Source organism: Mus musculus, chromosome 16, assembly GCF_000001635.26.
Source record: "Mus musculus strain C57BL/6J chromosome 16, GRCm38.p6 C57BL/6J".
NCBI lineage: Eukaryota > Metazoa > Chordata > Mammalia > Rodentia > Muridae > Mus > Mus musculus.
Window position 1 is genome coordinate 14,929,745 of NC_000082.6, and position 23,584 is coordinate 14,953,328.

The following is a 23,584-nucleotide window of genomic DNA, read 5'->3' on the forward strand; positions in this document are numbered from 1 at the left end:
AGACAATAGACCACAAAAAGGAAAGTTGAGGTGGGCTATTGCTGGACTATGGAAAGAAAAGAGAAGTTGGACTCCTTATTGAAAGACAAGGACTATGCCTTTGTGCCCAGTCATTGGGTAACAGAGAAAAATCTATCTGGAGAGGAAGATGCCAAAAACAAGAAGCCACTGAACCAACTGGCAAACATAAGAAACCAAGATAGGGCTACTACATGCCACAAAGAAGCCAAAGGTACTACTAATCAATACAGTTTAAAAACCCAAATTCAAGCTTTATTGTGTCACTGAGCTCAGTGGAAGAGCCCTACACTGGCATGGAGGAGGTCTTGAGCTTAATTCTCATTACCACAAAAACAAACCATAACAAAAATTATTCAATGTGCTTTTACACTGGCCTCAGAGAGCATGTTACATAGGAATAAATGCGATGTTTGATTTGTGTGAAAGCATACGAACCAAAAACCCCTCGGAGTAAGCAAGACCTTGTATACAAGTCAGTGAAGGCCAATGATCCAAATCTATCCCACACCCTCCCTCCTTGCTGTAGTCTTAATTGTTTGATAAGTGAAATGCAAGCGACTGCACCCCATGGACTTCAAATTACTTGATGTTGTATTTTAGTTGAAGAGATCCTAGCAGCCCTGGAACACTGTTATACACCAGGAAGTGAGCAGACTCCCTATTTTAAGGTCCATGAAATCATGTCTGAATTTCTATATGATATGTACTCTCTTTTCCACAGCAACTGCAGATGATATCAAATGTAAAAAAGCATGTGTAAAAAGATTTCTTCTTTCATTTGAAGAATGGAGTGCAGGAAATTGCCATGGTGGTTGTCTTGTAAAAGGAGGGAAAAGAAATATAGCAGAAAAGAAGCCAAATGAAGTGGTAGGGTAGACAAGAAAAAAACCATGGTTGCCTTCTATGACTTTTCTTCTAAAGATCAGTGAGAGAGATGAGCAAGAGACCTAAAGCTGCTGCCTTTCTATTCCTTTTGTGAGTGCACATTTAGAAAACATCAGGTGGCTGGTAAGACAAGCTGGCCTCTAGGCTGTTAGCAGGGCACAGGAGGTGGAATGGAGCAGCAGGATGTGAAGCAGGCCAGGGCCTGTAGCAAGTCCCAGGTATGTGCTGAGAGGCAGGCACTGGCCCGCAGCAGGTGCAGCACAGCCAGTGCCCAGCAGCCTCAGGAAAGGAAAACCTGCAGGTGCAGTCAGGACATGCCCTGAGCCTCCCCAGCCACGCGATTTTTTGAATAGCTGTCCTATCCTCATTGTCTGTCTGCAAGATTATGGTTTGCAGTGGGAGGAGATGCAAGAGGAGTGGCTTGGTGGAGTCTCCAGTTCTAGAGGCTTTGATGACACACAGTCTGCTGCAGAAGTTCCGGGTATCTAAGGGGGTGGAAAGACCTCAGAGCCTGTGGATGGGGATGTCCCCTGCTATATCATACAATGCACCCCCATCTTTAACCTGTCTGTGAGATACAGGACAGAATGCCATCTTTATCTCACCTAGGTGCTACCTGCTATCTTCCACACCCAAAATTCTTGTCTTACCACCCTAACTCAGTGCCCAATTGCTGAGAATGTCCTGTGACTTCCTGAACTCACTCTCTATCCAATGAAGAACTGTATCTACCTGCAGGAATAGTGTGCTCAGCATTTTATTAAGCAACCCCTCAGCCTTTCTCATGACTTTTAATCAGGAGTGTTTTTACAAAGAACACATTTTCTGCAGCCGGGAGAAGGAGTGCCTATGGAGCCACCTGTCTTTGGCCAGCTCCCCCTCCCCATTTTAAGCCTACTTGAAGTGAAAGAGGGGTCTGTGGACTGAGAAGAGAATAAGTATAATTGTTGTTGTAGCACTGAGTCACCACCTCTAAGTTGTGGAAAGAACAGAGACTAAAACTAGTGTTCCCTGCTTTCTGCCCCATGACTGGAACTGGGGTGCGATCCCAGAAACTCTAAATGATACAGACTGGAGAGAAGTTGTTTAGAGGGATAAGTTGCCAAGGAACACTAGAGCGGAGACAGAAAGCTAGAAAAATGCTACCTGGTAGAAGAAATAGTGAACGGGGACATGGAGATGAGAAAGAACCTAAGCAAAAAAACCTGCTGGTATAGATGTCCAACACATGCTGAGGGACCCTCCATACATTGGTAGGCAGATTACAAGGGTCATCTAGGCACATCTAGCATCCAGGAGAAGCTTCGGGACATCAGTGTCTGTGAGAGGTCCAGGATTTGCTCAGGCTTATCCCTTCTATTTTGAGTTTCCCTTCACTGCTCTGCATGCCTTCCTGGGTGTTTTGGTCCACTGAAGGGCACACAGTGAAACCTACAGGACTCTGTTGCCTCTCGGAATAATATAAGAGTATGGTATACTGGGAAATAAGCATCTTCATATTGGGAAAGATAAGTAAGAATAATGAGAGAGAGAGAGAGAGAGAGAGAGAGAGAGAGAGAGAGAGAGAGAGAGAGAGAGAGAGACCTGGTCACAAGAAACCAAAGATGGAAGAATTGTCCTAGGCTGTAGCTGGACTAGGTATAGGACACCTTCAGTTCCCCTCCAGCTAGAGTTGCTTCCTATGCTGGGAGATGGAAATTTGGCCATGCTTTAAACTTGATCCTCATGATAAGGTCTAAACAAGACCTCCATAGCATCATTCTAGGAGCTGAGTACCTCCTCCAACACACCTGATCAACTTTCTTCCAACCTACAGCCTTGGTTCATAGTTCAGACCCAGATGAGATCATAGCATTAAAGTGCCTTGTGCATCTAACACCCTGCTTTATACAGCTGCAGTGTTTGGTATGGAATTGGGGGCTGTCATTAAAATACAGTCATAGAAAGGAAGTTTCAAGTGATATATTAAAAACATTTTACAAAGGTGCCTACTACATGCACGACACTCAGTAAACACTAGTTTCTATGATTATTATGTACAGATTTTTTTTTTTTTATGTAGAGATCTGTGTGCTTTGGCAGATTTTATTGTTTTGGCATATCTTCCTGTTCAGCACCACATTACCAAGAATGGCTGTGATTTCAGCAACTAGCTTGGCCCTCTCCTAGAACTCTCCAATAGTAAAGGGCCACCAGGTGTTGGCCCACCTTCAGCTCCTGAACAGAACTGGATTCCTTCCTCCGTGAATCAGCACCCTCCTTGGGCATGCCTGGAGGAAGCCAAGACAGGTGGAGTTTTGTCTTCCTGAGTAAGTGATTAAGACATTCCTTATTAGATGTTGCATAAATATCTTCAACACAAAAGTACTCAACTCAGAACATAATGGTCCACTGTCAGAGAATTCGCCTCCATGTTAAATCAATATTCTCTCAATTGTGTTTTTATGAAAATCATGTGCCAGGCACACACAGGTTGTTGTGAAAAAAATCTTTTCTCCACCTGTTACTAGGCACTTAGCTAAAAAGCTGTGTGCTTTTGAGCATTTTAATATCTGTTCTTAATTTACGTTGTGGATGCCTTACCCTCCTCTTCTTTTCCCACCTCTCCTCAGGGTGCCTGATGTGCGTGATGCTTACATATCCATGCATGCACAGATACAGCAAGCTCACTCTTCCATTTAGTGAGCCCCTCTCCTCTGATAATTCTGTGTTCTTGTTTCCATCTATTGCTACAAGTGCTTTCATGTCTTGCAGATGAAGAGAGATTTATTTACATAGTCTTTTTTATCATCTTGCTGAACTTTCTCAACACCTCATAGAAGGGAATGGGCAAATTGGCCCTATGTGGAAGCTAAATAATATGAACTGGAGAGCAAGGGTGACAGATAAGTGTCTAGGTTATGACTACATCCTACATGGGCCCCCACATCCATTTATGAGTAGTGCAGCAGGGAAGCTGGTGAATATTGACTATGGAGACCCAAGGTGGGAAAGTGCAAGCTAAGTCTATTAGGCCATAGCTTCTTAAATTTAGTGTCACACCATGTATGATGTCTTGTAACTGAACAGTGAATTACAAAAAATAGCAACAGTGAAAATTCATCAGTCAGCTTATACCTACAGTGTGTCCAGACTTTTCAGAAAGGGCTTGGCCTTGTGCCACACAGCTCTAGTGCAGCCTTTGTTGCTACTCTTCTTCCCCCCGCACGCTTACTCAGTGTATATCCTCAAATTGCACAGTGACCCTGAACATTTCTTCAACTACCTCACCTTCATTTGGGAGACCATTAAGCATTAGGGATTGCATACTTTTTACTACATATACCAACATCTCAGCTCTTATAGAAGCATGTGGTTTAATTATGGCAAAGACATTAAATCCTTTTCACATCATTTCTCTGTGTATAGATATCAAGTTAGGATACCTCTGGAATGTATTGTGCTACAACATTCCATCTTAAAACTTCTATTCGCATTGTTGATTTGAATTTCATAAAAATATCAAATGGATTTGAGGTTGGGATTAAGACAGAATTGGCAACAATTTCTGAAATAGTCCTAAATATGTTTCTGCTATCTTTTATACTATGTATGTATGCATGCATATATGAATGCAAAGACGTATTCTTGGCATTGATTATAAAAATCAAAACATAGATCAACTCCAAAAACAGTGAAGGTATTCAGCCACCATTCCTTATGTAAAAACAAGAAAGCGTCTCCATATCAGTAGTAAATGCATATGCTTTCATAGTTTATAAAGGACAAAACTATATATGTGCCAACAAACTATTTTAAAAATAAATTTATGAAAGCCGGGCATGGTGGTGCACACCTTTAATCCCAGCACTTGGGAGGCAGAGGCAGGCGGATTTCTGAGTTCGAGGCCAGCCTGGTCTACAAAGTAAGTTCCAGGACAGCCAGGGTTATACAGAGAAACCCTGTCTCAAAAAACCAAAATTAATTAATTAATTAATTAATTAATTGATTGATTGATTTATGGTTTACCAGACAATATTTGATTCCATATATGTTTTATAACATTTATAAAATTTAATTTCTAAATATTTTTCAGATTAAGAGGGTTGTGAATGGGAAGTGAAACCCTGTGCTAGTCCACATAAACTCTCTGCAGTCACATGGCTAAGATGGCTGCTGCAAACATTTATGCAAGGAGAGCTGTTATAGAATCACAGCTAATCCCTATGGACCACACAGAAACAAAGTTATACTTTTATGTATAATCACAAGAAATGAATATGAGCAGGAGTGAGGGCAGGCAAGCATGAGAAAGATCATTCAATACTGAGAAAAGAGGTCACTATGAATCTTCCCTGCTTAGGTATTGCTAGGAAAGAGAACAATGAGCTTTCCCTGAGGAAAGGACAGTTCTGATGGCAGGAAAGAGTCAGGGGCTTCTAGATCACAGCAGTGTCCCCATGAGACACAGAGCCAAGCTCCATTCTCTAGAATGGCAGTGAACGGAACAGTGGTTTGGGGCTTCAGCTCCTTTCAGATGCTTCTCAACTAACAAGTGGCTAGTAGAGCAAAATTAGTTTGGAAGTAAGAACAAAATAATTTTATGTTTGGAGTCACTCCAACATGAGGAACTGTATAAAAGATCACAGGATGAGAAAAGTTGAAAACTGTTTGATTCAACCAAATGTGCCCATCAGGTGGACAGAAGTCCTGTAATGCCTCTTACTGGCACATGCATGCTTACCTGTGGAATTCTGCATGGAAACCTTGGGAGCTACAACAGGGAGTGCTCAAGACATGCACTAATCCCCTCAACATGTCACTACATCTGCATTCATTTGCCTCCTACAGAAAAGGACAACCCTCTCTGGCCCAGTAATTTGTGGCTTGCTGTGTACCTAAGACTGTCATTTAGTCCATCAGGAAAATTTTCCTCCCTCTAATACACATTGCCTTTTGTTTATTCTGCCTCCATTTTTCTCTTCTTACCCCACTCTGCCCCAATTAGATGACTCCCACCACTGGCACATAGTCCACTTCCCAAGGGCTTGTTAGGTGAAGGGGCATTGGGATATGGAAGAAGGATACAGTTCTTCCTCTTCCCCCTCATTCAGGAAATGCTTGTCATCTATCCTCCCTCTTTGCAGTGCCAAAGTTCATTGGTGGCATGGATGAGTAAACATAAGAGCCAATCACCAGTGAAGCAGGTATGATCTTCTTCAACAGACTTCTGTGGAAACATGAATGCCTACCAGTGAAAGTTCAAGAAGACTCTAGGCTGCTGCCACAAAAATATTCCTAATATGCACATTACTGTTGATCAGGAAAGTTAGGGACACCTGTCCCCTCATTCATGGTGGAACTTTTATTGCTGAGTGCTGACTGACAGACAAATCACAGGAACACATTTAGTGCATGCTATCAAAAGCAAGCCTCACTAATGATTCAGTGATATAGAAACTCAGAGAATGAGAACCAGTATGCCCTCTGCTATTACCCAGTACCTGCATGGGAGTGGTATAATGACTACTCACTTCTTAGCATTTCCCCATCTCTCAATAAACTCACTTGTAGACAGCAACTGGAGGCTGCCCAACAATACCCTGTTGTTTATATAGAAAATGTGCATGCTTCTAAGCTGCACATCCCTATTCAGCTGGCTCATCACTTTTCAAGATCTGTCCAGTATAAGCAAACACCAGCCCACAACATGAGATTGATTTGCTGAATGATGTATGATAATCAGGAAAGGACATTGACTGAAGCCAATGGAATCATGGCAAGAAGTGTCCTACCCTGTCCATGGCATCAAGAAACAGGCAAAAAGCTGCTGCTTTTCTATTCCTTTTGTGGGTGCACATTTAGAAAACATCAGGTGGCTGGTAAGACAAGCTGGCCTCTAGGCTGTTAGCAGGGCACAGGAGGTGGAATGGAGCAGCAGGATGTGAAGCAGGCCAGGGCCTGTAGCAAGTCCCAGGTATGTGCTGAGAGGCAGGCACTGGCCCGCAGCAGGTGCAACACAGCCAGTGCCCAGCGGCCTCAGGAAAGGAAAACCTGCAGGTGCAGTCAGGACATGCCCTGAGCCTCCCCAGCCACGCGATTTTTTGAATAGCTGTCCTATCCTCATTGTCTGTCTGCAAGATTATGGTTTGCAGTGGGAGGAGATGCAAGAGAAGGAGTGGCTTGGTGGAGTCTCCAGTTCTAGAGGCTTTGATGACACACAGGCTGCTGCAGAAATTCAGGATGTCTGAGGGGGTAGAGCAGCCTGGAGGTCTGAGGGTGAGTATGTGTTAGATAACTGTGCTGAAGAAGGGGTGACCGTGGATATGCTGGCAAGCCTCCAGGCGACCCCTTGTCACCAGGGAGAATACTTCTCTTTCATGACATCATAGACGTTTGCTTTCCAAAAAGGGCTTTGATCCCAGGCCAATGTCTAGTATGTCTCTCATTGGCTTTGTGAGAAAGTGGAAAACAGCACTCAAACAAGCAAAGCTTTCAAAAATAGATGTAAACTTGCACATCCTCATCAGGGTGGCTTCTTGTTCTGAAGACTTCAGTAGCACTGAATGGGGGACAGGGCATGGGATCTCTGGGGGAAGCTCTGTGTCGCACTCTTGCTTTACTTTCTATTTTCTTCTTTTATTTTCCTTCTCTCAAAAAGAGATACATGAAAGCATATCCAGCCCTATTCAGTGCTGTTTCCTGTGGTCTGACACAGAGGAGATGGTCTGTATTTGCTGAAGAGCAGAGCAGAGCAGGCTTGGATCCTGAAGCATATCAAGATGGAAAAGATCACTCCATATCAGATCTCAGTTGAGTTCTTGTGTTCAGGCTATACTATGTTGATTCTCAGGAAAGCTGATGGGACGTGACTTTGAACACAACATAAATCAAGGGGCCAGATCTGTTCCTCAAAGTGTCACCCCATGCATCCCTGAAGGCCTGTGACATAGCACATGGGATCAACAAAAGGAATCAGAGGTTTTACTCCATCCACAACTCCATGGCTTTAAGGAGCTTCCTGTTCACTTGGGACATCAGAATTTGAAATACTCCTGAGAAAGCCTAAGAGGTCAACCCTGGACTGTACTGTGTCTAAAACTGGAATACACATTCCTTTTCCTGGAGGAAGAGCCAATTTGATGTCTGTCTTCAGGCACTATGTGTCTGGGTAAGTTAATCCAAGAGAGCCCAACTTTCTGAAAGGAAGACACCTAACCATACTACAAATGACAGGACATTTAGTTTGTTGTAAATATGTACCGGACATAGTGCCACAAGCTACAACAGTCAACTAAGAAATAACTGTAAGACTGCCTCACGGAAACTGACCAAGGGGTCACACAAGAATGAGCTGATTCTCTCAGTTCTTACTATAGCACAAGAGCGAGGGTTTTCAAAACTCCTTGCTGATCACACATTCTCAGCTAAAGAGAATTCTAGTACTCCAATCAACCGGTTGTAAAATTGCATGATTAAAGTGACTTAGGCTGAGACAGTTTTTCCTTCTTTAGAAATTTTACATACAGGTGGTGCTGCAGTCTTGGAAAGGGTGTCAGAGCAGGCTGATGCTTCTGAAAGGTGGCTAGCTACCCACTTCTGTGACATCCTGAGAAGCTTCTAGGGTTTTACTTCTTTCAGCTCACTTCAGCCATTACATTTGAACATTTGGCCTCACCACACATCAATATATCTTATACCTCCTTAAAATGGGCTTCCTTCTGCCCACAAAACTCCAACTTTACCTCTTCATCAAATCTCTCTTCCTTTATGATAACATCTTGATCTCTGCTAAGAAGGCAGAAGTCCCCTGCCCAAGCATTTCTTCCACATTAAAAAGTTTTACACTACTTATCTATGAATATTGCTAAGATCCCAGATACAATCACCTTATTGTCTAGTATATGATAATCACTATTCAAGGGACATCAATAACAAGTATGCCCAAACCAAACTCAGACTTTAGAGGCTCTGAAGAACCACAGGACACCTTTGGATTTCAGCTGCCCTTACCATGTAAGGAATAGACATCCACAGAGATAATCTATTGTGTACTGACTTCATAGTGTACAATGCAAAGCTAGTGTGACATGAACTGGAGGCATTTCTTTTTATTTCAGTCTTGGGTTTTTAAACCTTGATCATGATTTCTTGGATTCTATGTCTCAAACTCAGTCTCCCTTGCCATTGTCTTCTTGTCATACTCTCAAGTCCAAGAGCCCAACATTTCTTTCTTCCATCTTTTTGGCATTCTTTGCCCTTCTGTTCCTCCCTCCGTATGATTAACACCATGCATCAGGGGCTCCTGGAGTTACACTCATTAGGAAAAAGAAACTCATTTTTACTGCTATAAGGAAAATATACCATTTAATAATGACAATAATAATAATAATAATAATAATAATATATTAGTAATGTAATTCGTAAGGCCAGAATTTCTAGTAAGACAGGACAATTATTTTGTAGGATCATCTTGGTCATCATGTGTCTTAGGTACGATTTTACTGCTGTGAACAGACACCATGACCAAGGCAACTCTATAAAGACAACAATTAATTGGTGCTGGCTTACAGGTTCAGAGTTTAGTCCATTATCATCAAGGCAGGAACACAGCAGCATCCTGGCAGGCAGCTGGAGCTGAGAGTTCTACATGTTCATCTGAAGGCTGCTAGCAGAATACTTGCTTCCAGGCAGCTAGGATGAGGGTCTTAAAGCCCACACCCACAGTGACACACCTACTCTAACAGTGCCAAACCTTCTAACAGTGCCACTCCCTGGGTGGACCGAGCATATACAAACCATCACACTATGTAACCTAGTTTCCTAAAAGTAATGGTTCTAGGGCTTCATTATGAGTCCAAAGCTGTCAAGGTTAGAAAAGACATGCCTCACTCCATGTAAACTGCAATGTCTTTATTACTTGTGTGACATTTTAATACTTTGCAGATTACTTTTATATCCATGACTTCATTTGATCTTTACAGTCAGCCTGGTGGTAGACAGAGCAGGTATAGTGACTAACAAATGAATGGACCTAGGTCCAGAGAGGTCAGCAGACCTTAGCTCCAGAGTCAACAAAAGAGAAGCAAATGTGGCAAAGGCTGTGCTCAGTTTGGTAGGAGGAACTGATTGCACAAATGACCAAATAGAGGCTTGTGTGTTCTGAGTGCTGATGATTCACACGGAGCCCTCTAGCCAGTGTTTGCAGATATGAGAGAAATAGTGATTTCTGATGGCATGACTCTGTTTCTGTGGAGAGCAGCCTGACCCCAAACAGCCAGGGCCAGAGACACTGGAGTATAGACCTTCACAAATACTGTAGGTCCTAGAAGGATGAAAGGAGCTTTAAGTAAGTGAGCTACAGTAATTATGTTGGCTTTAATGGAGCAATACCTGCTTTTGTTGTGCTATGGTGCAAAGACCTAATTATTCAAACACAGCCATTAGTTCCCACACAGCAAAGATGACGGCACATGTTATAAAGATACCATCTCTTGGACACTTGCCCACCAGGCCCAGTTTCTAAGGCTCTTCAAACACAAGGACAGCTCTGCCAGAAACATCCACCACATATCTTTGGACACCAGAGCCCAGAATTGACCAGTGACATCTGAAGAAGAACAGCTGTGGTAATGAATGTTCCTCCTTCCACAGCTTCCTAGTGAATCAAGGGCTGGTTAGAATGGAATGGCCTTGACTACCTGGGGCTTACTGTGTCCTGATCTCAGTTTCACATAAGCAAACACTTTCCACTAGGGCTCAGCAATCCATTTCACACACACACACACACACACACACACACACACACACACACACACACAGAGACTGAAGACAAAACATTCATTTTATCAGAGGACAAAATGTACTCAGAACTCAGAAACCTGTCCAACTTCTTGCTGCCACCACCAGGAAAGGAAAAAAAAGTGGCTCACTGAATTGTAGGTACTCTATTGCTTAAACTTAAGCACTCAAAAGCAGGCACCAGCCTGCCTGCATTTTTCCTATCCCAGCCCTTCAGTGAGTAACTGTTAGGAAAACACAAAGGGCTTTTAAAAGTTCAAAGAATTTTTTAAGTGGATGCATCATTATTACCACCAAACATCTCAATACATTGACTTCTATAAACTAAAACAAATAAAAAACTTACTTTGAGAGGAGACCAAGGGGATTTCACTGTACCAACCATAGCAAGAAAATTTTCTAGAAGAGGTATCCCTCAAGGCTTTCTCATTTTTTCCTGTGTGTGTGCGAGCACATACACACACACTCAAACACACTCATACACACGTGGACACTTGTACATATTCACACTCACACAATGCACACTCATATACTCAAACACACACTGACATAAATACTCACACACTACACTCACTCACGCACACTTACTCTTATACATATTCACTCACTCTTTGTCTCCCTCTCCCTCCCCCATTCTCTATATACAGACACACACACACACACACACACACACACACACACACACACACACACACTGTCTCTGTAATTGGCATCCTTCCCAGAAGCTAGAAAATTGAAAGCAAAAGTAGGAAAGATTCTGGAGCTGTTTCTCTTAAAAAAGGCTTTGTCTATAGTCTTGTGTTGGGCTTCCTTCTGGCTTCTTCGGTGTCTACCAATGATAGAAGGAGTGTCTATTTGTCTGAAAACTGCAGACTGCAGATTTCTACTTGTAAAAAGAAAAGCATGGAAGGGTTGAAAATGCAGCTCAGTGGTAAAGTACTTTCATAACATTTTTGGTTTGATCATCAGTACTGAATGAGGAAACCCTGGAGGGAGGGATTGAAAAACAGATTAGTTGTAATAATGAGAAATCATGTCTTGCCCTAGCATCAGGGATTTGGTATGAACACTATCATTTTATGCCGAGGGGAGGAACTTACATACACCAAATGGAAGTGCAGCCCTCCACATGGCCCTGGCAAGTCCTACTGGTGAGAAATGCTCGGGGCCGGTGTTCCACATGGAAATGCAAAATCAAACTTGCAAGGATGAAGGGTGAGTGCTCACTTTTTAGGAGAACTGAATTTCAAAAAACCTCAGAGGTTAAGGGAACTTTCCAAGTATGTCAGCCTTAAAACAGCACACAGCATAACTGACTAATTAATTAAATTTCATTAAAAAATAGTCAGAATGTAAGCAATGGGATATATTAGGGAGCATGGTCTCTTACTAAGAACTGGAACAATTTCCCATATCTGACAAAGACCTGAAATCGCACCCAGATCCTTCACAGTTGTCCTTAGAGCAAATGCCAAGAAGGGAGTAAAGCTCTTATAAACAAACAAACAAACAAACAAACAAACAAACAAGCTGGTTCTGTATGAGAGTAACATAGAATTCCATAGTTCCCAGGCTTTGAAACTAGGGAGTTGCTGGGTACAGGACTGAAAAGGAAGTTGAGCCAGAGTCTCTTCTTCCTAGCCTACAGCTAAGGGCTGAGTCTGAAGCATAAAGAGCATAGTCTTCAGCTGGAGACCAGCACACACACAGGTTCCATGAATGCTTATTGCCTTCAGAAGCAACACTGTCAAACACACAGTAAAACAGCTCTGGGAAACAGTGTCCTCTGCGCAGAGAGGACAGAGCTCTGGAACTGAGTCTACGAATTCTTCCCACAAAGCTATCATCTCCTCCCTAACTAGTCACAGTCCCGTCTGTCATTCAGTTCGGTCAAATCCCTAATGCTACCCAAAAAGTAAGCATTTTAGTTTTCTTTGGTTATCTTTTTTCAAAAACTGAGTTTGCCTTTTCTCTTTGACCATGGAACATAGAAGAGTCCTGCTGTCTACACGAAAAAGCACAGCACTTGGCAGATCAAGACTTCTCATGTGCAGAGATGACATAACCTTCTAATGATCAAGAGAACACTTCCATCTGCCATAGCCCCTCACCCTCTTGTCTTCCTGAATGTTCATCTTAAGAACCATGACCTTAAGTGGCCGTGTAGCAACTTAATTAGGACCAAAGGCCTAGCCCACATGCCTGCAGGGGACAAAATTCCTCTGTATAAAGAGAATGTTTTCCACTGTGAGTATTTACACTAGGAGGGCAACCTTGAGACCAGACAAAGTGGTAAATCAGACCTTCTGTATGGTGCCGGGAACCAGGTTGAGATAAACTTCTAGGGTCCCAGGGAGTGACCTGAAGGAAGACAGGGCATGTGGTGAATTTAAAAGGTTTGGGGAAATAAAATGCTTTTGGCAGCTTTTCCAGGGGACAAAGAATATCTGAGAACATGTTGGGGGGCATTTACCCTGTCTATGAATTCATTTGAAAACTACTGTTATAAATATGTAAGATAAATGGGATTAGAGGAAAGCAACCTTAATGTAATAACTGTAGCCAAACCCTCCTTGATTAAGAACTCCCAAGGAAGTTTAAATCCTACTTGACATAGAATATAAACTTGGACAAACAAAGGTATTATGAGATCCACCTTGGTACTCTCAGACCATCACAGGCTAGTTGACAGTCACTTGTGTTAATAGACGTCTGGGTCCATGGAGAACCCAATCAAATGACCAAAAATCTCTGGGCAATGTGTACAGGCAGGCCACTTAGATATTTGTATTATAAGCATAGTCATGGGACAGACTGAAAATTTAGTCAAAATGTGGCTTGCACATCCAAAGACATCTCTGTAGAGAAATATTTTTACAAAATGTTTTGCCCAGATTTGCTAATAAAGAACACCAATGATTATTTTCTATTTTCTTAGCAAATTATAAACAGGTTATTTCCTCAGAGACAGGTTTTATTTGTTTGTGTTTTAGACATGGTATCACTCTGTAGGCAAGGCTAATATAACCTTTGTATTGCCAGTACATCAGACATATACCACCATGATTGGCTCCCAAGGACTTAGTTTTGGTGGTCTGTGTCTTCATAGAGTTATCCACTGGCCAATGTTGCTATTCACATAAGACATTCCTGGAAGCCTGTCAGTACACAGGCTCAGTAAGAATTACCTTCACCTGACTGAAGCATTGCTCACCTGCTCCTACAAGGCTCCACATCGCCAGCAGGGACCTGCACAGTGAGGATGTTGTCATTATCCTCAGCTATGTACACAAGCGAGTCCTGGCCTGCTGAGAGTTGCCTCAGGTAATCACAGCCCCAGACACATGGTGCTGTACAGGAGCCAAGCAGCACTTACACCCTGCACCCCACAACTAGCTTCAGAAAGCCAACACTCCAGCCATAAGAGATGTAACCTAGTACCCTATTGCAGATATACCTGACACTTCTCACACTGTGGCTATAGGTCTCCTGTCAGTACCCCATATATCTCTACATCAAAGAAGGGAGCTCTAGAGTCTGAGTTCCTCCAGGATCACATTGTCCCATCCCTTCATAGCAACCATTCCATTTCAGTTTATAGCAACACCTTTCATCTTCTCTGTTCAGTTAGCAGTAGCTCTGAGTGCATGAACAGCCTCACACTGTGTGACCTTCCAACTGTACCTAATCTAGATTTGCAAGAAACTACCTAGATACGTTGTGTCCTATCGCCATCTCACACGCCCACCTGCTGCTTCAGAGGATGTTTCACCTGCTGCTTCAGAAGTCCACAGAGACAATTCTGAGTGAATTAAGTAGCAGATATGTAACTTCTTTTGGAGAAAGTGGTTAAATAGAGATACTATTTCATTGAAGAGATCTGAAGGCAAGAAAATAAATTACTAATTTCTACCAAAAAATCAGGTTTCCAAGACCTAAAGTTCTTGTAGGTGGCCCGGATGAAACCTAGAGAGCTGTAGTTCCTCAAACCAGTGTGGCACTTCAGCCTCTTGATAAAGCAACTCTTCTGAAATCGTGCCCAGGCTACTTTGCTTTCAGATATCCTTTTACATAGTTCTAGCTTGAGCTTCGGAGTGGCATTCTCCAAACTATTTGTGGGAACACTTAGAACTTCCTTCTCTGTAAAGTTTCCATCCAAACTCCTGAACACCAGCTTCCCTGCTTCCCCTCTGTAGCTATGTACAACAGTGAGCTTTGCGCAGGCAGGTTTTCTGAGTCCCTTCATCCCGCTTCCTCTTCTGTGTGAGGTACATGATCCTTCATTGTTCTACCTTAAAATTGGATGGAACACAGGGCCCCCAATGGAGGAGCTAGAGAAAGTATCCAAGGAGCTAAAGGGGTCTGCAACCCTATATGTGGAACAACAATATGAACTAACCAGTACCCCCGGATCTCGTGTCTCTAGCTGCATATGTAGCAGAAGATGGCCTAGTCGGCCACCATTGGGAAGAGAGACCCCTTGGTCTTGCAAACTTTATCTGCCTTAGTACAGGGGAAAGCCAGGGCCAAGAAGTGGGAGTGGGTGAGTAGGGGAGTGGGGGGTTATGGGGGACTTTGGGGATAGCATTTGAAATGTAAATGAAGAAAATACCTAATTAAAAAAAAGAAAATGAGTTTTTTTAAAAAGAAAAAAAAATGAGGAAACTGTGGTCATCGGTACTAGATCCTCAAGGTCCACATCACCCCTGGAACCCAGATTTGGTTCCCACACAAGGATTTGGGATCCTGACTCACTCATAAGAAATGTTTTGAATAATAAAAAAAACAATTTACCTGTGTTATATATTATAGTGATATTCATATGTATTGTCCTTAATTTTAATACTGTATTTTTCTTTTACATTTTAAATTATTTTTACATCTATGGGTGTTTTGCCTGCATGTATGTGTGTGCACCATGTGCTTGGTGCCTGTGGAAACCAAAAAGGGCACTGGATTCCGTGGAACAGGAGTTATAGATAGCTGTAAGCTGCTATGTGAATACTAGGAATTGAACAACTTGACTCCTCTGGAAGAACAATCACTGCTCTTGACCACTGAGCTATTTCTCCACCCCAAGTATGCTATTTCTTAAAAACATTTTCTCGTGGTTGCCTTATATACTATTTCCATCTGTTCATAATGAATTTTATAGGAAAGCTCATTTAATTCTTGCATTTGGCTTTAGCTTAAATAACCTAATTTTCTTCTTATCATGGCCACTTACAAACCACTTAAAGCCATTCAATAAACTTTGTTGAAAGGATACTCTGTAGGTGCTACTTGATGTGAGTTAACACAGAGACACAAAACTGGTCAACTTGCTGAGAATGAGAGTCTGGGAAGTGCTCAGTATCAATTTCCCAATGTATAAGGATCATCTGGGAGGAGGGAGGGAGTAAGTGGGAACCATAGGGAGGATATGTGTACAGTGAAACAGTTCTGGCAAAACAGTTTCACACAAGAATTTACAGCTTCTATGACCGCACAAGCTGAAACCAACCATAATCTTAGCAAGGATGGTGGGGATTTCATTAGGACCCATTTCTATCTGAGATGCTACTGAGAACTAGTGGCTGTTAGGGGGATGAGGTTGGGAGGATTGGAGCCCCATACTTCCACACATACAGACAGTAATGTAAAAAGGTACATGAGAATGATGGACTAAAATGGTAGAATAGGGAAGAAACTAGGTGAGAGGAAATGGGAGAGAGATTGTTTTTAAAAGATTTATTTATTTATTTTATGTATATGTACACTGTAGTTGTCTTCAGACACACCAGAAGAGGGCATCAGATCCCATTGCAGATGGTTGTGAGCCACCATGTGGTTGCTGGGAATTGAACTCAGGACCTTTGGACGAGCTCTTAACCACTGAGCCATTCTATCTCTATCAAAACACTATCAGCATGTGTGAACATTTAAAACAATAATAGGAAGCAAAATAAAATTCAATATCTCAGAAAAAAGAACTAATGAGACTAAAGCTGAAATTTAATTTAGTTTTTTAATGTAAATAATCATATGTGGCTAGTGGCTAAAATTAGACTATAGTGGTGAGCAACACATTGAAAATGATAAATGAAAGAAGCCAATGTAAACAAAACTAAAATGGTCACAAACGCTGTTTGACTTTTCTTTGCTCTGACGGATATATAAGGGAAATATGGAGGAGAGGAAAGATTTATCCTTTCTCATAGTCACAGAGGTCTCTTCATCTATCTGGTGAAGATCGTGCGAAAGAGCAGTGGTTAAGGGTGGGGGAGGAAGAAGAGGTTCTCTTTGTTAACAGCCATTAACTCCACCTGGGGCCCCAGCCTATAGTATGGTCCTGTTGAGATTCAGGGCTACTTTTCTCCCTTAGTTAGCTGTCTTAGTCAGAGTTGCTATTGTTATGATGGAAGAGCATTGCCAACTTGGGGAGGAAAGCATTTGTTTGGCTTATACTTCTACATCACTGTTCATCATCAAAAGAAGTCAAGGCAGGAACTCAAACAGGGCAGGAACCAGGAAGCAGAAGCTGATGCACAGGACATGGAGGAGTATTTTCTCCCCACGGATTGCTCAGCCTCCCTTCTTATAGAACCCGCGACCTCAGCCCTAATTAAGAAAATGCCCTATAGGCTTGCCTACAGCCCAATCTTATGGAGAAATTTTTTGTAATCATAGTTCCCTCCTCTCAGATGACTTTAGCTTGGGTCGAATTTACATAAAACTACCCAGCTCAACTGACCCCTTGTCAGTGTAACACATTACCACCTCACTGTTAAACCACAGTTTGTCCTTTGTTGTTCATTCCCAGATAAATACATTAATATTTAAATCATGTTATAAAACAGTTTGAAATGTTAAAAGTCTCACAAGTCTTACAAATTCAAACACTTTAAAATTTCAGTCTCCTTTAAAATCCAAAGTCTCTGAACCATGGGTTCTTACAAAGCAAAAAAAGATAGGTTTGATACTGTTTTATTACAAGTGGGAAAAACCAGGGCAATTTACAATTAGTTCAAAGCAAAATTAAACTCCAACTGTCCACATACCTCAATGTCCAGTGTCTGGGATCTACTCATAGTCTTATGCACTCCTCCAAAATGCTTGAGTCATTTCTCTAGATCTTCCCTCCGCAGCATACTAATCTTGTGTTCTAGGCTCTGGCTGCTTCTACTCCATTTCCACTGCTGCTCTTGGTGATCATCCCTTAGTACTGGCATCTTCAAAATGCTGGAGGCTTTTTGCTGTAGCTGGGCTTCACTTTCATCAGTGGCCCTGTGACACAGTGCCAAATCTTAGCTTCTCTCTATGATCTTTTCATGCCTTCAAAACCAGCACTTCTTGGGTGACTCACATACTACCAAGTTCAACTTCCAGCACAAGATATGACCTTGGCCACCTCTGCGCCACAGGCTCTATGTGCTGACCCTAAGAAAACATTTCTCAGAAGATATTGTCTCAATGATGCTGGTTTCTTTTTAATCACTTCGGATTCTTCAGTTCCAGATGATCAGCATACATTGTCCAAGCAAAGCAAAAGGTTTTACTTTATTCATCTGGTCTCTTGTTAATCACAGCTGATTCATCAAGTCCAGCTAACCAGATTTGTCATACAAATGGCCCAGTAGGGGCTTTGCTTCTCTTTGAAATTTCACATCCCAGGCTTCCATTGCCTGCACTGTTCTCAATATTCTTATCTTCCAAACTTCCACAGAACAGGCCTCTGAGTTCCCAATACTCAGTGGCTTTTCAAAGTTCCAAAGTCCTTATACAATCTTCCCCAAAACAACATGGACAGGTCTGTCACAACAATATCCAACTCCTGGTACCATTTCTGTCTTAGTTAGAGTTGCTATTTCTGTGATCAAACACCAGGATTAAAGCAACTTGGGGAGGAAAGGGTTTTGACTTATAGCTTGTAATCACTGTTCATCATCAAAGGAAGTCGGGACAAAGTAGGAATTGGGAGGCAGGAGCTAATGCATTAATCCTGCCTGAAAATGCCTTTACAGACAATAACCAGAGATACATTTCATTAATTACCTAGTCAGTCTCAATTCAAACTATCAACCAAAATTACCTGAAACAGAAATGAAGAATCTCATTTATGATAATTTATAAAAATAAAATAATTTAGCCAAAGAGGTGGAAGTGTTCTATACTAAAACATATAAAACATCATTTAAAGGCTTTGACATAGGAACAAAACTGAAAAGTCATGCTGTGTTTTCTGATTGAAAAAAGTCAATATTTTACAATGTCTAACCAAAGTAACTTAAAGACTGAATGCCATGGCATCCTCCAGGTTGGCTAGCTTGTAAATTGATTAGAAGTGCTTGATACTTTTTCTGAGGACCTTAGTTCAGTTCAAGCACCCACTTGGTGGCTCACAGTCCCTTGGAATTCCAGCTCCAGAAGATCTGATGTCCTGCCCTGACATGCTCAGCCACCCTTACACGCTTGACATCCACACACAGAGACACATATTACACGAAAATATTTTTAAAAATTCTTCACAAAACTAGGAAACTAAATTCAATGTTATATATCACACACACACACAAAGAGAGAGAGAGAGAGAGAGAGAGAGAGAGAGAGAGAGAGAGAGAGAGAGGAGAGTGCAAAGTGAGTTTTAAAAAAAGGGCTGGAGCAGGTGGACTATGATACCAAACTTTAAAAAGCCACACAAGTTAAATAGCATACTATTGCATAGAAATGCACATATAGCTGTAACAGGGACATAGCAGTGCGTAAAAGATCTATCCATCTATAAACAAGTGGTTTTTGATGGACATACTAGGGACACACGCTAGGATTTTTTTTTTCAATAAATAGTGCTGGGTACCTGAGCTGGGGATGTCAGATATCATTAGACTGTTTGCCTGGGTAAAAAGCACTTCAAAGAAACCATCATGCTTTGTCAGAGCATAAACTTAAAAATGGAGTCCTGCGAGAATTCTGAGTACTTGTGAGAAAACTCCAAGATAACAACAGTCCCGTAACCTCAATTTCTGCAAAACACAGAATTGTTCTTTAATGTTCTCCAGTGTAGTGCATAGGAACAAATCTACCCCAGCTGCTGTTATTCATATGCCTCTATGGAAAAATATGATTGTGCCATGTGAGGCTTGTCCTTGTGGTTGTACATGTAACTCAGGTGACTCTTTCTAATCCTCACAATATAAATTGTTTGATGCTCTGAATAAAGTTGGCTACTGCGTGCAACTTTAGTCTGCTCACTTACTTTCTTTGTTCTCCCTGGTTCACACCCACTGGAGCTTTATTAGTACTTTATCTCTAAATTACAAAATTTTGTGAAATTCTCTGTGTGTGACTTACACTTTGAACTTTAAAAGATACATAGACATAGGATAAATACAGCATATATAGTAGTGTTTGGTACTATCAGTAATCTCTGTTAAAGAAATATTATCCTAGAATTTTATATTTTTCTAACTTTAAAATGCACATAGGAACAACTATGTTTGGTAAACGTTATCAGATGACAGAGAACAAATAATCCAGTATAGTTAGTGTCCAGCTTCTTTACAGAGACTCCAACTGAGCCTTTCGCCCAGTAGGGCTGGGAAGAGAAAAAGATCCCAGAGCAGCTTTAGCACAAACTCTAGGCTAGCATGCCCAAGAAATCACAAAGGCATCCTCAAAAGCAAAGTCACAAAACCTCTGTGAACAGAATCACCAAGACAAAGAGAACCTAAATCTAGGTGAAATCAAAGTATTGCCAAATGAGCAAGCTACAGTTGGAACATTTTTCCAAAAACATCTAGAAAGCAAAGGAGACAAGAGTAAAATGCTAAGCAAAGCACTTCTTGGGAGGCAACCAGCTATGAGAATGGACTAAATTTCTAGAATGTTCATTTGGAAAGGGTCTTGACGTTATGACAAACTGATATCATGCGAGAATATGTGAACGAGTTAAGGAAGGATGTGCTGAGCCTCCTCCTAGATGTCCAAAAGCTTGAAAGCACTGGAAAAGAAAAACATCAATTGACAATGTCTCTTCAGTACTGAGTTTGGAGCACCAAGATCTATGCTGATCACCCAGAAAGAAAAAGGCAGACCTTGCCCTCAGTTCCTAGTACAGCCACTTGTTCTTGTAAACTGAGGTTTTCTGGAACACAGCCATGCCTGTTACCTTTCATGTGTCCATGGCTGCTTTTTCACTGGAACCATGAGTTTGAATAGCTGTGGTGAATTTAGTGTATGTCTACAAACCCTAAATATTTACTTTGGCCTGTTGGATAAAATACCACTGATTTTTGCCTTGAAAAATCAATGAAATAGGCAGAATTTTTCTAGCATTTTCTTTTTTTAATATGGTCACATGGAGAAATAGGGTGATTGAGTAACTAGCGTGCCCAACTGACACTCACTGAATGCCTGCCCTATCTCATTGGAATAAGTAAAGTAGGTCTCCTGTTCAGAAAGTCTAGCTGTCAAAGGAAAGAGGTAGATGCTTATAATCAGTGACACGATATGCCTGGTATAGGATGTGATCCTAAGTCTGAGGATGGTACCCATGCACAGCACACACATGACAGGGGCAAGTGACACCAGAGCAGAAGGGTTAGGCTTTACAAGAAAGATTATGCTCTATAATCACTCTGCTTCTTTGGTACAAGTATGGTTCAACTGTTCCAGAATAGGAGAAAAGACCAAGGATGCCCTGGCAGGCTTCTGCCCCCATGTATGGAGGAGTAAAGCCACAATATACATGGTTTTCTACTTGGGCCATTAACTCTTTTATAGCCAAACTTCTTGGTTCAGGAGGGAGAATGACAGACTGACTACTATCTGGCATGCCAGACTCTTCTAAACCTTTCAGGACCTCCCAGACCTTCCCTCAAGTCCTATTGGGAAGATATGAGCAGGTCTTAAAGTTTCATGGTGCTTCAGAAAAACTAAAGACTGTGATCACCAAAGCTCTCAGCACTTGGAAACAGGTAGTAGAGAGGTACTAGGTTGTCCCAACATCAAAGCCAAGCTGTTGAAAATCCTGTGTAAGTCTGCAGCCTCAGGGAGAAGGGAGCACCCTATAGTAGAATCGGGAATCATGGAACAGTCAGGCATAGCCAGGAAGAGGAAAGCAATAATAGAACATAAGTGGCCACCTTGATTTGACTTCAGTGTAGGGGCACACCATCCCATATGCATAACTCTGTCTTCAACTAGGTAGCTTTTCAGAGTAGCTCCCAGGTTCTTTCTGTGTTCCATCATGTCCTCAGAACTAAGGCAGGACAGCACAGGAGGGTGCAGAGTGTGTAAAAAAGACTTCAGAGCTGCAGAGTCAAACCTGACACTTGGCATGTTTCTGGGCTTCTTTTCCTGACAGCATACTTTTTTTTCCCCCAAGCAACAGAGTAATAGTTTATTAAAGAATAACAATTAATTTTATAGAAGAATGCCGAAAATAGCCACGAATATTACCTTCTGAGACACTATATTAAGATAGATGGATTATTAATTAGACTCATTTTATTACCTTACTGTTAGTTCACATAACTGTGGAACTAACTACACTTTATTTATTCTGCTCAGAATGATGAATACTACTTCAGCCCAGTAGTGATGTAAATGTTGCCAGATGTTTGCATAAAGAAGTTATGTGGCTCTGTTCCGTGAACCCCTGGAGCAGTAGCTCACTATGAGAGGACACGAGTCTCTGTAGGACTAACATTGTGTAAGCAATCTGATAGGCTAAGTCAGAACTTCTCCACTGTGTAATTTGTACACATGTCTTGAGGTGGGAAGGACAAAGTCCTTGGAATTGGAAAAGGATGTGTGGAATCAAGGAAGTGAGGCCACATTTCTTTGTGGTTAGTCTTTTACAGCTTCATGAATCTTTTAAAAATGTTCTACCTATGTGAGAGACATCTAAACCACTGTTAGAATTTTATACAAAAACCTACATTTTCTAACTAATAAATCTCTATGGCACAAAGTGCCATAGTCACATACAGCATGAAGGTAAAATTAGATCTCTCAGGCATTGAAAACGACTCATCCCCAGGTCCTGGGCAAGTGCAGCTGTCACAGGCAGACCTCCAAGCACACTGTCTCCTCATTCGTTAGATTGTTTGAGAGAAGTACCAAACATAAATATTTCTACCTCTTTGGTTTTTCTTTATCCCCAATTTATTTTTCTAAGTTACTAAAACTCTCAAAAACAACAACAACAAAATAAAGGATGGGGGTAGGAAAACAGAGCCACTTGAAATATTTTCCTGGTACAAATATGGGCTATTCTTACCAGGATGGCATCGCCAAACAGCAATCTGCAATTAGAATCACTTGGGAGTGGGCAGCATCACAAGTGATGTTATTTGACAAAAATCACTTTATGTGACTTGTAAAATCTATTGTTATTTTACACCCACATTATATTAGAGTTCAGGAATGTGTTGAGAAAGTGCTAGTATACCAATGGCCAGAAGGTCAAAGGTCAGGCCAAAACAGACAAAGAAACAAAGAAAGATCATTGTTTTCAAAGGGTATAATAATAATAATAATAATAATAATATTCAGAGAGATTCAAATAAACACATGAAAACCCACATGTTAATTTTAATGAAGTGATGAGGAATAAAACAAATACATCTCCCCATTCCAGAGATGCAAGAGGAAGCAAAAACACTTCATCCACAAAACACATGACCATCTGAGCCCTGCCAAGGACAGTGAGACCCACAGCAATTGCTTTATCTAAACTTGGTTTGGTGATCGCTTCTCATAATTGTCCTAGTTCCTGTTCTTGTTTGTTTTCCACTTTGTGACTACCCAGAACCTCCCAACACTACCTTCTTAGAACATGCTTTATGATCACCACATTCTAAGTTAAATAGCATGTGTAATATCTCAGCTCCTGGGCCCACTCCCTTGTTTCTTT

General features: G+C 41.5%; 1 protein-coding gene and 1 long non-coding RNA gene across 6 annotated transcripts in view; one reads left to right on the forward strand and one right to left on the reverse strand.

Annotated features, from left to right (window-relative positions):
* Gm33696 overlaps window positions 1-11,139 on the reverse strand; it is a 48,417-nt gene extending 37,278 nt beyond the window's left edge. Inside the window, exons 1-2 of the long non-coding RNA XR_384708.4 lie at window positions 11,033-11,139; window positions 6,082-6,115 (exon numbers count right to left, since the gene is read on the reverse strand). This is a non-coding gene — a long non-coding RNA (predicted gene, 33696). The remainder of the gene's footprint in view (window positions 1-6,081; window positions 6,116-11,032) is intronic.
* The window catches only part of Efcab1 (EF-hand calcium binding domain 1), a 62,838-nt gene that overhangs the window by 23,521 nt on the left and 15,733 nt on the right, over window positions 1-23,584 (forward strand). For 4 of the 5 annotated variants that reach the window (XR_003951819.1, XR_875839.3, XR_003951820.1 and 1 more), the window contains exon 6: window positions 7,547-8,056. Coding sequence is in view for 1 of the 5 variants with exons in the window: in XM_006522474.4 (XP_006522537.1) it covers window positions 7,547-7,702 (156 nt within the window). In the remaining 4 variants the exon portion in view is untranslated. Of the gene's footprint in view, window positions 1-7,546; window positions 8,380-23,584 lie in introns of those variants that run through there. The other variant, XM_006522474.4, reaches the window with a different exon arrangement.